At 41.5% G+C, this 16154-nt stretch overlaps 1 protein-coding gene across 1 annotated transcript in view; it reads right to left on the bottom strand.

The window, feature by feature from the left end:
• DCC (DCC netrin 1 receptor) overlaps positions 1 to 16154 on the bottom strand; it is a gene marked incomplete at its 5' end in the record, with an annotated part of 102927 nt that overhangs the window by 66987 nt on the left and 19786 nt on the right. The window contains 3 exons of the mRNA XM_061349039.1: positions 2957 to 3095; positions 7955 to 8193; positions 12221 to 12316. Coding sequence (XP_061205023.1) covers positions 2957 to 3095; positions 7955 to 8193; positions 12221 to 12316 — 474 coding nt within the window. The remainder of the gene's footprint in view (positions 1 to 2956; positions 3096 to 7954; positions 8194 to 12220; positions 12317 to 16154) is intronic.

Here is a 16154-nt window from a genome sequence, read left to right on the forward strand (position 1 = left end):
TATTGAGCTGCTGAAGTTGAGGTCTTCTTTCAGCAGATTGTGAACATAAGATATCATGAGAAAAATCAAAGCCTTAGATGTTTCCCTTAGCACTTATTAACACCTCTCATATTCATAAGACTTGTGTAGGCTGATCTGGGGATGGAACTTGGCTCTGAGAGTTGCTTCTGAACATTGGGCATAGCAACTCTCCCTAGCCATGGTAATAATCTTGAGTGAATTCTTTGTCGATGCTGATATGTATGCTCTTTAATATCATTACAGGAAATTCAACATGCGGAATGGGTACAAAACAGGCAATAAAGATCAGCAGTGCAGGATGCCGTTAATAAACAGAGCTGCTCTATCAAGCTCAGATAATTGCATTGCAATCACATGGGAAAATGTAAGGACACATATATTCCCTCTTGCTTTCCCTTTGTTATTTAACTGGCGTATACTGTGGCTTTCATTTGAAAAAAAGCCCCACAAATCAATATTTATCGGCAGACCTCATTTGGTATCTGCTGGTTTGTAAAGGCATCTAGAGTGTTTTCAAGATACCAGCCCCCCTTAGAAAATACAGTATGTACTAATTTGGTGTCCAAATGCACATGCTGCTGTCTACAACAGATGAAGAGGAAAAACACCTTCAGCCAAACCACAGCCATTCTTATCTATGGACAAGGGACTGTACAGAGATATATAGGCAACCATCAAGAATGTGGAAAACCTAGTGGTTCCGCAGTATACAGCCTCATGCAGCTCAGTGGTGTAAAAGCTCGACTCAGTGCTTGTCAGGCCACATATGGAATACACTGTTCAGTTTTTTTCCCTGCTATACAAGAAATGATGTGGACAGGCTGGAAAGGGGCCCAGAGAAGGGCCACAAATATGATCTAAGGACTGGGAAGCTGTTTAAGGAAAAGCTGAGAGAGCTTGGTCTGTTCAGCCTGGAGAAAAGGCTTAGGGAGACCTTATGCTATGTGCCAGTACTCAACAGGTGGCTACAAAGAAGACAAAGAGTCCCATTTACAATAAGTCCCATGGAAAAGATGATGGGTGATGGGCACAAGCTACTCTTGGGGAGATTCCAGCTGAACAAAGAAGGACATTTTTCACATGGAAAACAACCAGCCATTGGAATAGTCTCCCTAGGGAAGTGCTGAACTCCTCAACACTGGACACTGTTAAGTTAGGGCTGGACAAGGTGCTGGGTGCAGGGTCTTCCTGTTCCTAGAAAGGTTGGACCAATGTGGTATTATATGATTTTAGGCTGAGAAAGTTGTGGCTGTTCAGCCTGGAGAAGAGAAGGCTGCGTGGAGACCTCATAGCAGCTTTCCAGTATCTGAACAGGGCCTACAAGGATGCTGGCGAGGGACTCTTCATTAGGGGCTGTAGTGATAGGACAAGGGGTAATGGGTTAAAACTTAAACAGGGGAAGTTTAGATTGGGTATAAGGAGGAAATTCTTTCCTGTGAGGGTGGTGAGGCACTGGAATGGGTTGCCCAAGGAGGTTGTGAATGCTCCATCCCTGGCAGTGTTCAAGGCCAGGTTGGACAGAGCTTTGGATGATATGGGTTAGTGTGAGGTGTCCCTGCCCATGGCAGGAAGGTTGGAAACTGATGATCTTGAGGTCATTTCCAACCCAAACCATTCTATGATTCTATGATCTTATGATCCTATGAAATGTACTCCGGAGTTTCAAAAGAGGGGTTCAATGGCTTATTCCCAAAGAAATGAAAATTTAATGGTAGACCCCCACCCTTGTTTAAAGACAGCCTAGGGATCATGATATGTGCCACCATTTACACCTGCAGGGTAACTAGAAGTAAAGCCCAGGCATACTATTTCTCTACTGTGGGTAAGGGAAAGCACATGAAGGATAAAGAAAGAATTATGTTTTGGAGAGGATGTTATCTGCAGAGATCACTACATCTTCATCCCTTTTCAAATATTTCTATCTTACTGAATTAGGGCTACATATAATATGTATCTGGTGTCTTTTATCAAAACTGCATTCATTCCCTTTCAGAATCTGAAGCATCTTTCATAATTCAAGCATGGTGTACCATAGCTTCTTGCTTGGAAAATACCACTCAAATGCTTGAGAAGAGCAGCTAAATTAAGCCTTCAAAGTGTGTTTGCTTATTATAACAATATTGTTAATATTGAGAATGGCTGCTTGGTGAAAATAAAATACAGATGTATAAACACACTGAGGATAGAAGAGATGCATTGCAAACTGTTAGCCTGGAATTTATGTAAGAACAATTTGCACAGGGTAGATAATTGTGTCTTTATAGTAAGTAATGTTCAAGCTGAAAAGGCTGCTCAATTGACTAGGTTTTGGGGACCTTTTTCCTGTTTCTGTCTCTAATTTCTCACACACAGATTTAGTCACTGTAAGTGACAAAAGGTTTTGCCTGGGCTTAAGCATCAGCCACCAGCACAGCATACAACAAACCATTAAAATGTGTCTACACAGTGTTATGAACAGGCCTGTGAGGCAGGACCTTTGGTCAAGAAGGATGTGTAGTAGATGGAAGCAGTTACTGAGTCCTTTCTACTAAGTGAGCAAGAAGGGAAGCTACTAACTGGAGACAAAACGACACAGAACTTTGTAAGTAAAATTTTTGAAGTAGCAATTATAATTATCTAATGATAACAGAATAATTGCTGTCACCTGATCTTGGTTTCTTTGAGACCTCTTTAAAATGATTAGTATCAGAAGTCACAGCTACTCGTTATACTGTGGGCCAAGGTAGTACTATCTCCTAACTTCTTGCAGTGACATCAGAGCCCAGTAGAATGACTGCTCTGCCTCAGTGCCCATGAAAAGAAGTGAGGAAAAACAGTTAAATTTGTACATACAGTGCCAGTTCATGTTGAAGAAGTTCATGTGAACTTGAACGAGGCTTTTGATGGCAAATATGAAAAAACACAAAGGAATCCATCCCAGCAGCTCTTGCATTACCTGCTTCGTAGGTGGTGGCGTGTGCAGTCATGCTCCAGGTGCTGGACCGCCGGCCTTTGGTGACCATGACAGAGAACTCGTACATGGTGTTCGGCTTCAGGCCAATCACAGTGTGGCTCAGAGCAGTCGTATCTGCCGACTGCAAAGAGAGAGAGTGGAGAACATCTTTAAAGACACTCTTTCTGCTGGTAGCTAAACAAAACACGGTTACAGAGGATTCCCTTTTCAAGCAAAATAGCTCTAATGCTGCTGCACACCTTAACGGGAACATTTTTAGTACCATAAGCAGTTGAGTAAATTATTGTGATGCTTTCTCTTTGCCTATTCCCACATACAGCAATTTGCTGTGCCTTGTTTTCTGCATGTAAATTGGAAGCTAACCCTGTGTCTTACATCTGTGTCTGTAGGAGGACAAAGATGGCAATATTTTCATAAATAAAACATGCTTTTTCATCCTCTTTGATAGGTTCCTGCTAAAAAAAAGTTTTAATTGCTGATTTTTCTGATTTTCGCTGATTTTTAGTGGAGGTTCAGAAAATATTCTTATGCCAAGAATGGTCCTTACTAAGGCTCCCCAGTTTCTAAAGTTAACATGTATTTATGATAAAGATCAAAATATGACCAGAACTGCTGCATAAAGTTGCATTTTTGTATTCACAAAACACACTTTTTCTTGGTTAAATACAACATGTTTATACATTATATTCTATTTGAAACATACGATTGATCTGTCTCCCTGTGATATGTTATCAACAACTAAACGTATCGATGTTGATGTGAATATTAAATTGTTCATTTATTTTTAGCTCATTTAGCTTTGTACCTCAGCCTGCAGCAAGGAGCAATTTGAGCTCAAACTAGTGTCAGAGAAGACAAGTGAGAAGAAAATTATCAGACAAATTGGTGGCAATTGGGTAAAATCAATTCCCACGCTCTTCAGTTACAGAGCCTGGTGTGCAATCCTCCAACATCCACAACTTATAGGACAGTGAGTAAATGTTGAACACATTTTTACCTGTTTATATACCTGTAGACTAAAGTTAGCTGAGTCAGGACAAAATACACATGACTTTTGATCAGGAGAATACCTTGATGTTCACATTTGAGAAGCGGCTCACAAGTAGGAGCTTTCTGGCATGCACCAGTAATGCCATTCTGTTGCTAATCATCAGATGATTCAAAGATCAATCGGCCTTTACTGAAAACGGGACATCATGTTTCCACCACACCACAGAATAAAGCAGAAATATTCAAGCAGGGTTTGTGTGTGAGAGAAATTTACTTAGCAGAGACACTAATTCAGAGCAGCCCTGTGGAGAAGGGCTTGGGGGTGTTGGTTGGTGAGAGACTTAACATGAGCCGGCTTCAGTGTGTGCTCGCAGCTCGGAAAGCCAACCATATCCTGGGCTGCATCAAAAGGAGCGTGACCAGCAGGTTGAAGGAGGTGATCCTGCCCCTTTATTCTTCTCTCATGAGACCTCACTTGGAGCATTGTGTGCAGTTCTGGTGTCCTCAACATAAAAAGGACATGGGACTGTTGGAACAAGTCCAGAGGAGGCCACGAGAATGATCAGGGGCTGGAGCACCTCCCATATGAAGACAGGCTGAAAAAGTTGGGGCTGTTCATCCTGGAGAAGAGAAGGCTGCATGGAGACCTCATAGCAGCCTTCCAGTATCTGAAGGGGGCATATAGGGATGCTGGGGATGGACTCTTCATTAGGGATTGTAGTGACAGGACAAAGGGTAACGGGCTAAAACTTAAACAGGGGAAGTTTAGATTGGATTTAAGGAGGAAGTTCTTTAATGTTAAGGTGCTAAGGCACTGGAATGGGTTGCCCAAGGCGGTCATGAATGCTCCATCCCTGGCAGTGTTCAAGGCCAGGCTGGACAGAGCCTTGGGTGCCATGGTTTAGTGTGAGGTGTCCCTGCCCATGGCAGGGGGGTTGGAACTTGATGATTTTAAGCTCCTTTCCAACCCTAACTATTCTATGATTCTATGATGTTATGATTAATGGCTATATTTGCCTACATGGTACACTATTTTTCCACAAGTGCTCTGGCATGTTTTGCAAGCTACTTGATAGGAAGACTTAATGCAGCACCATGTTTTATCATCTTTTTACTCAATTAATACTCCTAGTTCTTGGAAATCAGCAAGTTTACAACTTATCTGTACTAAGGGTTTACTCCAGCAGAGAATTTCCCTCTGATAAAAGTCTTATTGAAGCAAGGAGATCACTTAAAAGCATTCATAGACTATTCAGGCGAACTATTCGGCCATTTGCCAGAGATAGCAAAATCTACCTGCTGGAGGTTATACAAATTATTATTTGAATAAAGCTGGATTTTAACATAGAGAAAAATAATTTTCTCCCCCAGAAAATATTCTGCAAGAAAGAAAATGATTTACAGTGTAAAATACTCCTCAGCATGACTGAGCATCACTAAAACTGGTTGCTATCACTGTAGAAGTCCTTAGACACTACAGTCAGGAAAAACTCACATGGAAAGAAACAATAGCGTTTGAACCTATTCCTGGACAAAATAGCCTTTAGTGGAACATAATGACATTGGGTTATTTTTTGTGAAAGGAAAGTTATTTGTCTCCAGCTGCATGTTTTTCTTTGACTCTTTTGCTCAGTACTAAATATTAACATTTCAACAGTAGAAACATCCTTGAAGTTAGTATCAGATTGAGATGAAGGGGGTGTAACTGTAGCAAGTACCTTTAGTAATACCACTGGATAGCTGTTTGGGACAGTTTGCACAAAGTAAAGTTGTCAGGGTAAAGTTAAATTTATAAACTTCCCGCTTCCATTAGAAAGACTAAACCCTTCATTATGTTTAGATACATGGTTCTGAAGTGGTGGGAGACTTTAATGGGAAAATCTCAAAAGACTTGGAAATTCAATGCCAAAGAACAGGCAAGTGCTATGGGAACCTAATTGGGAGCCTAATCCAAACCCCTCTGAAGAAGGGAAGTTTTCTCCACAGTTTTCAAAGAATAACATAATAGGGTTTCATCAGTTTCCTTGAAAAATGTGGTTATTTCAGGAAAACAGACCCTCTTGAAAGATTTTTGATTGTTTCTGCTTTTGGGTGATAGAACTGGAATGAAAGAATCAGACCGGCTCTTTACACATTAAGCAAAGACTGCCCAAGCTAGAGATGGTGGCAAAAAAAGTGACTTAACTCTTGCTCCTCTTTAGTCTTGTGTATCTGAACACCTTCCAGAGCCCTGTGTGGGGTTTGTGAGAGATGTCCACCTGCTTGATTAGCAGAAGGCTATTGAGCTTGATACCTCCAAACAGACATGCTTCTCCTAAACACTGGATTAAATGGGCTGGTTTTGATCATTTTTATTTGTCACCCACTGTCTTCCCGTGCATGCAGCTCACTACACGCATTGGGAAACTAGAGAAAATGTTATGACTGACTGTGAGTGGCAAAATATGATGCTGTTTTTTTTCTGGAGCTTTGAGTTCATCACTAGAGCTGCAAACTGGGACTCACTGTGCTTCCCGTGCTATTCTCCTCTGTTTGCTGGGCATGGAAATTCATCTCTAAATAGGAGATGAAGCAAGGTAAGGCATTCAAAGCATTGCAATGCATCATTTTGGCACCCTTAATTACTTACAAGCTCGTTACAATTGCATGAGCATACAAAATTTGTGTCCAGTATTGCAGGTCACCATGTCAGCATCTGAAGTTGCCTTAAGTATGGCAGTAGATAGAAAAGCAAGGTATGGACTTTTATGCCTTGTAAAGATGTACTGCTATTTAAAGCTTTACAGGGGTCAGCACCTTCAGCAAAAATCCAACTGGCCTGAGTGGCCTTTCCAGCTGGCGTGAAGGCAAATCAGATGTAATGAAATTGAAATGAATAGTTTGTGGCAGCACACGGACTCAGCCAAACACCAGTGAGCCAGATTCTGGTGAAGCCATATCCTGGGAGAGCTGAAAAAAGTCACACTCAGAAAAGGGATTGAAGGCAAAAGCTTCTCCATCATCAATCCCACGTCTTCCAATCTGGATTGATCTCAAGATAAATCTGTAGGAGAGGTGTATCCCAAACCTGAAAAAGGTGGAGAGCCATTCTCTGGGGTTTAGAAAGGCCAGCCTCTATTCAGACACATCACTCAGGCTGTAATCAGAACAGCCTTAGTGCTGAATAGAGCATGGCCTTGTTCCACAATCTTGTAAAAACAACTTGTATGAGGCTGCTTTTGTTAGGACAGAGAACAGTGAAAATACGGCATCCACTTGCAGTATAAAAATACATCCATAGCAAACAACTCACTATGGATCAATATGGTCCTTTAGGCAAGGGAAAACAACTATTATGGTAGGGCAAGGGAGGAATGACACACTTATCATGGGGAAGGTGGATGCTATATGAGATGCAATATTTAAGCTGAAAACAGGGGGGATATATAGCTTACTGTTCAAACCCAAGCAAACCAAAAAGCCTGAAGTCTATGCTTGCTCTTTTACATTCCCTGCCCTACCATATCTCTTTGCTGCGTGTGGTACTGCTTTCGGTGCTGCTTTCGTTAGGACTTGAAATTACCATACAGTAGCATGCTTCTGCCAATCCGTTCAAATTGTGTTTTCTCATAAACTAGCCTTCATTTTCTGCTACTTGGAATATGCAATATGGGTGGGTGGAATTGTCATACAGTGTGGGTGGGTTTGCAGTTGGTATTTCTTCCTATTCACACTACACTATTGTGCTCCTAAATCTGTGACTAATTTATGTCTGATTGGTGAAGATTAAAGATCAAAACTTCCAACAATTGGCATGCAGAATTAAACTATGGCGCTCATCCAACTAAACACGTGGGTTTCTAGGGAGCAGTACTTACTCAGGCAAGTTTCCTTTTAATTGAAATGGGAGATTTGGTCGAGGAAAGTTCATAAAAGCCAATTCAGAGTCCTTGCAAACAAAACACGAACAGATGAAATAGCTCATAAATTCGTAACGTGTTAAAATTTCACCTTATACTTAGCATTTGTTGAATAGCTTGTTCTCCATCGGACCGTGTAGAAGCGAACCTCCGTTGTCTTTTGGTTCTTTGGGACAGAGTTATCTGCCCAGATGACCCTCACTGCATCATGCGTAAGTACAACAGCCTGGACACCTACTGGTGGGAGCATGGGGGTGGAGATATCTGGGACTGAGGTAGGGAAATCATCAAGCAAAGGATAAAAATCAACTTCTAATGGATCAATGGGGTCTGGGTCCATACATCAGCAAATGAGCATTCCAAATTAAATGAATAGGTAAGTTAAACAAAGAAAAAGAACAAACAAAAGAAAACAAAAATCAAACAGCCACCAAGGGGCACACATCACAATGGGTTAAATGCATGGCATTAATGAGGAGGAGGAACATGAGGAGAACAGAAAGAAAGGCATTAATGCAAAATGAGAACTCATCAGCAACATTTCAGTCATATCACTACAACAAAACTAAGCAGCGCTAAGTTCTATTTTCCATGACTTGTTTAAATACTTTGAGGTATGCTGTGTTTTCTTCGCACAAGATGAAGTCAATGCACAGTGTTTCTTCTACAGTCTCTTAAAAAAATCGAATCATGTAAACAGCACATTATTGGAAACACTACAAAGTGGACATCGTGTCAAACTTCCAGCCTGATCTATAGACATGACATACCCTCACATGTTTAGAAGTCACCCATGATTTTCTCTATTGGCAGCCTGTTTCGGGCTCTTCTGTTGATTTAACTTTTTGAAAGGAACATATTCTGCATCTGCATAAGCACTTTTAGGCAAAACAGAACATGAAAATGTCACTGCTGAAAGTGCTGAAGTTAAAACCTTGCAGCTGTTTAATACTGTCAGTGTGCTTAACGTGCGCATATAGGCATCAAGGCGTGGATTATCTTCAAGTAGGCTTCCTCCTTAAGGAAGAAGCACACTTCCTCTCTGATGTGTCTGTGACGGAGTGGTCTTTGGGGAGCAAGATGCTGAGCACCAAGCACATGCCTCAGTGGTGCATTATGCAGTGTCAGAAGACATTTCTGGCTTAATTATCGAGGCAGTGCCATATTCAGTTTCACTTCCAAAAGTTCAGGCCTTTTGAGTGCCGTGCTGACACATTCAGTTAACTGAGGCTGTTGAGATCACTGTGGCCATGCTTCTCTTTCTACTTCATTGCAAAGGAGGTTACTCTAAGCCTGAGTTGTGAAGGTGTGAGACAGGAAACAGATGTTGGGTCAGCAGAAGGTTACTGCTGCTGCAGCCAGCAGATAACAACCACCAACAGTGTAGAGGATTTTTCTTCTGATCAGCGTTCAGTTTGGCCCCAATGACATTCATGCTCTTGGCTTCTCCAGGGATCTGTCTCTGCCCTTTGGAGCTGCATGGTGATGGCACCCATGTGGGAACCAGAGATTGCTTAAATCATAGAATCATAATAGAATGGTTTGGGTTGGAAGGGACCTTAAAGCTCACCCAGTTGCAACATCATGTCCCCTTCCACTAGACCAGGTTACTCAAAGCCCCATCCAACCTGGCCTTCAGCACTTTGCTGAAACATCTCTGTCCTTGTGGAAGCACCCAGCCATCTTCTGGCTTACCTTCAAATCCATACTTACTCATTATCTACCAGCTGTGATTTTTCTACATGCAATTTCAAAATGCTGTGGTAAAGTGCAGCAAAAGCACTCCAAAAGGTTGCTTGGTTTGTTTTTGGGTTTGTTTGTTTATTTATTTATTTATTTATTTTTCCTGTCTAAAATAATGTGCTAATTAATCAAAGCATAAACCGATCTAATGCTTCCTCATCAATAGTTACTATATTATTTCTGCTCTACGTGCAGTTGCAGCCCCTGACACTCTTTGATCACTCCATGTTTATGGTTTTGTAATTTTTAGTCAGAACTTTGGGAGGTTACAGCCTTCGAAAGGAAAAACCAAGGAGATAAGGATCGCTAAAATTTATAATAAGCCATTTAAACGATCTCATTGCGTTGCTTCCCTCATTCAAAGCTGCTTTATAGGAAGCTCTAATGTGAGTGTTGATGGAAATGAAGCGACTTTGTTGCTGTAGTGATTCAAAATGCAAAGGTGCGATCCACGTGGTGTGGAATGGGTCTTTTTTACCCCAATCTAGAGAATTGAGCTTCTGCAAGTTAACAGCTTCTTTTCCTGAAGTTTTCAAGAACTGGTGGTAAATTCTGAAAGGTGAGCAATACTTGTTTCTGTTTGGTTTATCTACAAAATCAGAAGTTGATGTGACTGGAGCTCAGTAGATGTTTTAGCAAATATCACACTTCCTTTTTCTTTTTCTTTCCCATACTGACAAATGCAGTCCTGCTGTAGAGAAGATTATGAAGACAGGCTGCGTTTAGCCACATAAAATGGTCAGACCCAATCAATCAAGATAATTCACTTTTTGAAACACATCGCCACTGACTTGTGGAAGAGGGAAATGTCTATAATCCAAGGGTGGCTAAAAATAGGCCCCTAAATACCACCTCAATTTTCCACCAAAGTTTCATTTGTTATTATTTATGCGTAGGCATCTGTCATTTGGTAATTGCAATCTCTTGACAGAAAATAGTTTTTTGCTCTCTTTGGCGTTCTTTTGTGAATATTGCATGTTATGTAACTGTAGTCTGCACATCATATCCACACCAGCAGGGACCAAAGTATGTCTATGCATATGCTAGATGGACACAGTTTTTTGTTTTCTTTAGTGCACAGGATGCATCAGCTCATTTGCTTCTTGGGGAACACAGTTCCTTGTACTTCCTTGCTTTGTTAAAAGCCTTTTTCGAGATGTTCCCCTGTGACCAGCCCCATCCAGTTTCTCCTTTTAGAGGCTTCATCCTTTGGGTGGGAGGTGGTGGGGATCTCCAGGCACAGACACATCCCAGCAATAAGAAAGAAGCACCGAGGTGGACTGTTTACAGATGATCATTGGGTCCATTCACCAAAACAGAACCCAATCCGGAATTACCTTTTTCACACCTGGGTATCATTTCATTTATGAGAGGTTATATACTGACATGAAATCAAATCCTGACTTTTGAATAGATTCAACTACCAAAAGCTTAAAAAACAAGACGTATATATGGATCCTAAGACAAACTCAGTGGAAAAAGGTTTTACAAGACACACATTCAGCAAGAATGACCTCTGTATATTCCACACAAGATTAATAATTTTCAGCCAGAAATTTCCTGACACTTATTATATCTAATGTGGCTTGTTACTGTTGCCCTTGATCGTGTAATTAATCTGTTTGTTTTATTTTTTCTTCTTCTGACTTTCCAAGATTTCTTATGGGAATACTTCACAAATATGGATAAAAGCTGTTTTTCCTTGTAGAGGCCCTGAAGCACCATTTGGTTGATTTATTCCTCGTGGTCCACCCAAGCCAGCGTCAGTGATCGGGTTTGCTCTCAGTGACACAGCTCCCATTCCAGGAGGCTCTGAACACCATGGGTGAAACACTGGAAAAAACCTTCACCAAATGATGGTGCCAATCAGAGGAAAAACATGTGTTTTGATCCCCCCCCCCCCATTTTTCTGTTTTCCCCTCTTAGTTCTGTTCTTGTAACCCCTCGTCAGTCCCATCAACCCACCACTGATGGCAGAAAAACCACATGGCAGACTGGAAGACAATACTACACAAGAATAACTCTGATTTTATAACTTCGCCAGCATCCCAAACATGCATCTGTGAAAAACAGCTGCTTGAAAGCAACCTGCTCTGCTGCTGCTGGGTAATCCCTTCTGTTAGCCTTATCCTGCCAGCGAAGTCCCATCAGTATGGTCTTCCACCTTCTGCAGCCCCTCTACATGCTTTTGTGGTTGTGCATGATGACAGTGTGCTTTTAACTAGTTAGTTTTAATTTAAACTGCTTTAAAAATGAAGGGTACAAAGATAATTTTGTCTGGGTTTAATTCAGTGAAGCTGTTGACCAGAATTCTGCCCTGACTTTTAAATATTTAAATCGTTTGGGAGTCATGCTTCTCACAAGCCAACTTGCACTAAAAAGCAAGCACTTCTGAGCATCCCATTAAATTTATACAGCCAGTTCGTGGAAAGGCTAATTAATTCTTTCTATCTATATAGTTACAATTAAGTGGAAAGCGAAGCTGATTTATTCTAGCAGGACATGGTGGTTGCTGAACTCGTTTCTTCCATTGCCTTGACCAAAATATGTTGTCCAGTGTGCACCTTTGTAAGGCTGGTGTTCGCTGATGGGGAGCAGATTATCTGCAACTCACCTGTCATTGACCTGGTGGTCGCACTTTCATACAGAGGCACCCCTTCTCCTGCATTGTTAAAGGCCTTCAAGGAAATCACATAGTGGGAGCTTGGCTCTGCAGGAGAAAACATATAAGGCAAAACAGATCACAAAATGTTAAAGTCAGATTTGGGATGCAGACCAGACAAGTGTTTTCCTGAAAACCAAGAAAAAAAGAAATGAAGTTAAGCAAACACCAGTGCAAAGCAAGCAATGAGTCCGATGGCTGCTCATAGTTTTTGTTTTCTTTCCAAAGGCTTTATTTATCTCAATATCCTGGGTTTATCTTCATCAATCGCAAGGTAAAGTTTTTCTTTAAACCACCTGCAGCTTTGCCTGTGTAGGAAAGCTGGAACCAACTTTGGGCATCAGCTGTAAGTCCAGAGGAAGCCCCAGATATGTGCAGAGCTACATGGAGGCGAGGGATTCTGTGGGTTGCCAATGCCTTCCCCAGGATGGACCTGGGATATCCAGGGTTGTGCCTGGTGCTGAACTCCAGCTGTCAGGAGGGGCATCCAGCCCTGTGCAGCCCCTCATGAGGATGTGCTGCTGCCTGGAAACGACGTGGGAAGAGACGGGTGAGTGCCACCAGCGATGCATTGCCTTGGAAAGCTGAAGTTCTGCAGTGAAGCACAGGTGTCCAGCTCTCCAGTGCTGCTTGCTGGAACTTGTGCTCCTGAAGCCACCCCAGAATAGGCCATGCAACCCTGCAGTCTATTCCTGGATGCTGAGCAAGAGCCTCCCTTCCTAATTTCACGATGTCAGAATTACAATGGTAGTAGGCATTTTATCCCTTTTTAACTCACGGACAGCTCCTCATGATATGTTAGCAATTATGAATCCCAGAATCCGAGATTGGTTTGGGTTGGAAGGGACCTTAAAACTCATTCATCTCCAGGACCGTGCCACGGGCAGGGACCCCTTCCACTGGAGCAGCTTGTTCCAAGCCCCTGTGTCCAACCTGGCCTTGAGCACTGCCAGGGATGGGGCAGCCACAGCTTCTCTGGGCACCCTGTGCCAGCGCCTCAGCACCCTCACAGGGAAGAGCTTCTGCCTAAGAGCTCAGCTCAGTCTCCCCTCGGGCAGGTTCAAGCCATTCCCCTTGGCCTGTCCCTACAGGCCCTTGTCCCAAGCCCCTCTCCAGGCTTCCTGCAGCCCCTTTAGGCACTCTAGCTGCTCTAAGGTCTCCCCTTCAGGAGCTTTCTCTTCTCCAGGCTGACCCAGCCCAGCTCTCTCAGCTGGAGAACCTCTCCAAAGAAGGAGGTGGCAGGAAATAAATAACACACAGGAATTAGCTTCATGGGTTCATGGACACGCTGTGCTGGTTTGTGTGTCCTAGTTTACTATGGGGCTACTCTTAATGTATCCCTAAATGAAAATAAAGTGAAATCTGCATGTCAGCACCACGTTGTTTTTTTTCTATTCTTTTCTGAGGAAAAAAAGGCAATCCATTTTCCTGTCTTTATTCATGTAATTCGCTTCATCCCCCCCTTCCCCCCCATTTCAAGCTGTTAATTCTATTTGCGCAGGATAAAATCACAGCGGAATAGACAGGGCTCTCATATACCTGCCAAAGATGAGAACTGCCTCCTCGAAGTTCTTTACTGAAAAATAACAAATGTTTGTATGAGAGGAGGCATTTATTAACATGACATTCCGAAAGACCTACCGCAAAATTACATATTTTATCTACATTAGCACCAAATCAGCCCAGCATGATTAATACCGTTACAGTGAATCTGAAATGAGTAAATAATCTTTAAGTACTTATTGCATATTGTTACTAATATTCTTTCTACCCATGTATTTTGTATTTGGTTTTGTGTTCGGAAGAAACAGTGACATATTTGTTTAATATTCAGGTGGCTTCTGTGCTTCTATTGTAAAACAGCTAAACTTTAAAAATTGCCAAATGAAGGACCAGTACATTAATAACTCCCTGCGCTAAGTGCAGTACAGTTATTAATTCAGCTGTTACTCACTGTAATATCATTAGTCATAAAGAAATTGTTTTGTATTCACAGAGATGTAGTATACATTTTCATCTGATTTCCACTTGGTATTAGCATACTACTTTTAATTTCTAATTTAACTAAAGTGTTGTAACTCTCCAGATTCCACATGAAGATTTATTTATTGAGACACGAAGTCATTATTTAGCTGAGTTTAATAATGGCACATTCAGGAGTTTCTGAAGAAGAGATAGGCTTTCATAAGCACAGTCTTGACTGACTCCATCTCTCCCTCCTACCCAGCTGTTGTGCCTATTTATGAGTTTTGAGAGATGTGACAGAGCGATGTAAGGTATTAATACAGACCACTCACTAAGGTACACTGTGAGAAATGTAGAGAATACAAAAAAAAGGAAAAAAGGAGGTTTTAGGGCTTTGAGATGCGCCAGCTGTTTGTTATTACCAGCAGTGAGCTAAGTGACTATACTGAAAAGGACACCTAGGGACAGACAGCAGTTCAATCTTAGTGTTTTCTGTAAGTTAGACACACGGTTTAGTTAATAGGGGCTGTCCTTATAGCAGTTGAAGGGACAAGCACTTCCGTCAAACAGTTTATCCCATGCTAAGATAGATAATTAAGGAATAGAAGATGAATTGTCCTCTAGGGGTTGGTACATATCTCCACTAATAACGACCAAAGCATGAATGTCTGGACTTCACTTGGTTTAAATTTGAATAATGAGACATTAGCCAGAGAAGAATGTTACCCTGAACGCTAACTTTTTAAATGTGAAAGATTACTCAAGAAACCTGATTCTAGAAATTACTGTCCAAGTCCCCAAAGCCCCATAGGACTGTCATGTCTAATCAAAATACATTGTGAATTCCCCAATAATGAATAAGCAAAATGAGTGATTTACTATTAATTTGATCATGAAAAATATACTTACAGAAACTGACAAATCAGGTGGAAAAATGTGATGAGTTCATGGAAAATTTAAAAATGGAGACTATATAGCACATACTTCATTATAACTGCCCATATAGCACAATGTATAGTTCATCAAATTTTATAAATCTAACAGACTGACATATGATATATGTTTATAACTGGGTTGGGTAAGGTTACATTTGCAAAAATGAGGTAAGATTAGGGTGAGGATGTGATCTGTCGCTTTCTGTTGAAAACAGAGAAATTTCAGGTGCTCAATTTGAGCTGCTGCTAACTGGAACAATAAATAATTGCTCGAGTCCCTCTTAGATAATCCGGAAAAAGACAATTTGCCATTGTACAGTGTTTGAACACAGTACCGGAGTTTCCTATAGTCCAATACAATGAAAAAGTGAGAAAAACATTAATTTTCTAATGTGGCAGTTACTTTTTGAACTGCATTGTATATTAATAGTACTCATAAGGTCATTCTGGTGCCCTTCTTAGGAAAATGCCACTGACTGGAGAGGGAGTCTGAATTGAGGAAAGCATTTTAGTGTAAACCTCCTAATAAATGAAGCAGCTAATGGAACAGGAGGTTTGTTAACGCTCCTGGCAGAAACAATGCAAAGAAACAAAGAAACACAGGGTTTAGAGGTAACAATATCATAGAATCCCAGACTGGTTTGTACTGGAAGGAATATTAAATCTCATCCAGTTCCAACCTGTGCCACGGGCAGGGACCCCTTCCACTGGAGCAGCTTGCTCCAAGCCCCTGTGTCCAACCTGGCCTTGAACACTGCCAGGGATGAAGCATCTACAACTTCTTTGTGCAACCTGTTCCTGTCTCTCACCACCCCCATACTGACAAATCTTTTCCTAATGTCCAATCTAAGTCTCCCCTCTGTCAGCCTCAACCCATTCCCTCAGTTAACAACATTTCCGGTTGCAAGAATCCAGAGGTAAGTCCTGAATTTTTCTCCACTCATCACAGATAGGAACTCAACTCTATAATAAGGATATTACCATTT

Source organism: Neopsephotus bourkii, unplaced genomic scaffold (genome assembly GCF_033783945.1).
Source record: "Neopsephotus bourkii isolate Nb327-2 ecotype Australia unplaced genomic scaffold, CSIRO-AGI_Nbou_v1 NB_381, whole genome shotgun sequence".
NCBI classification, from domain to species: domain Eukaryota; kingdom Metazoa; phylum Chordata; class Aves; order Psittaciformes; family Psittacidae; genus Neopsephotus; species Neopsephotus bourkii.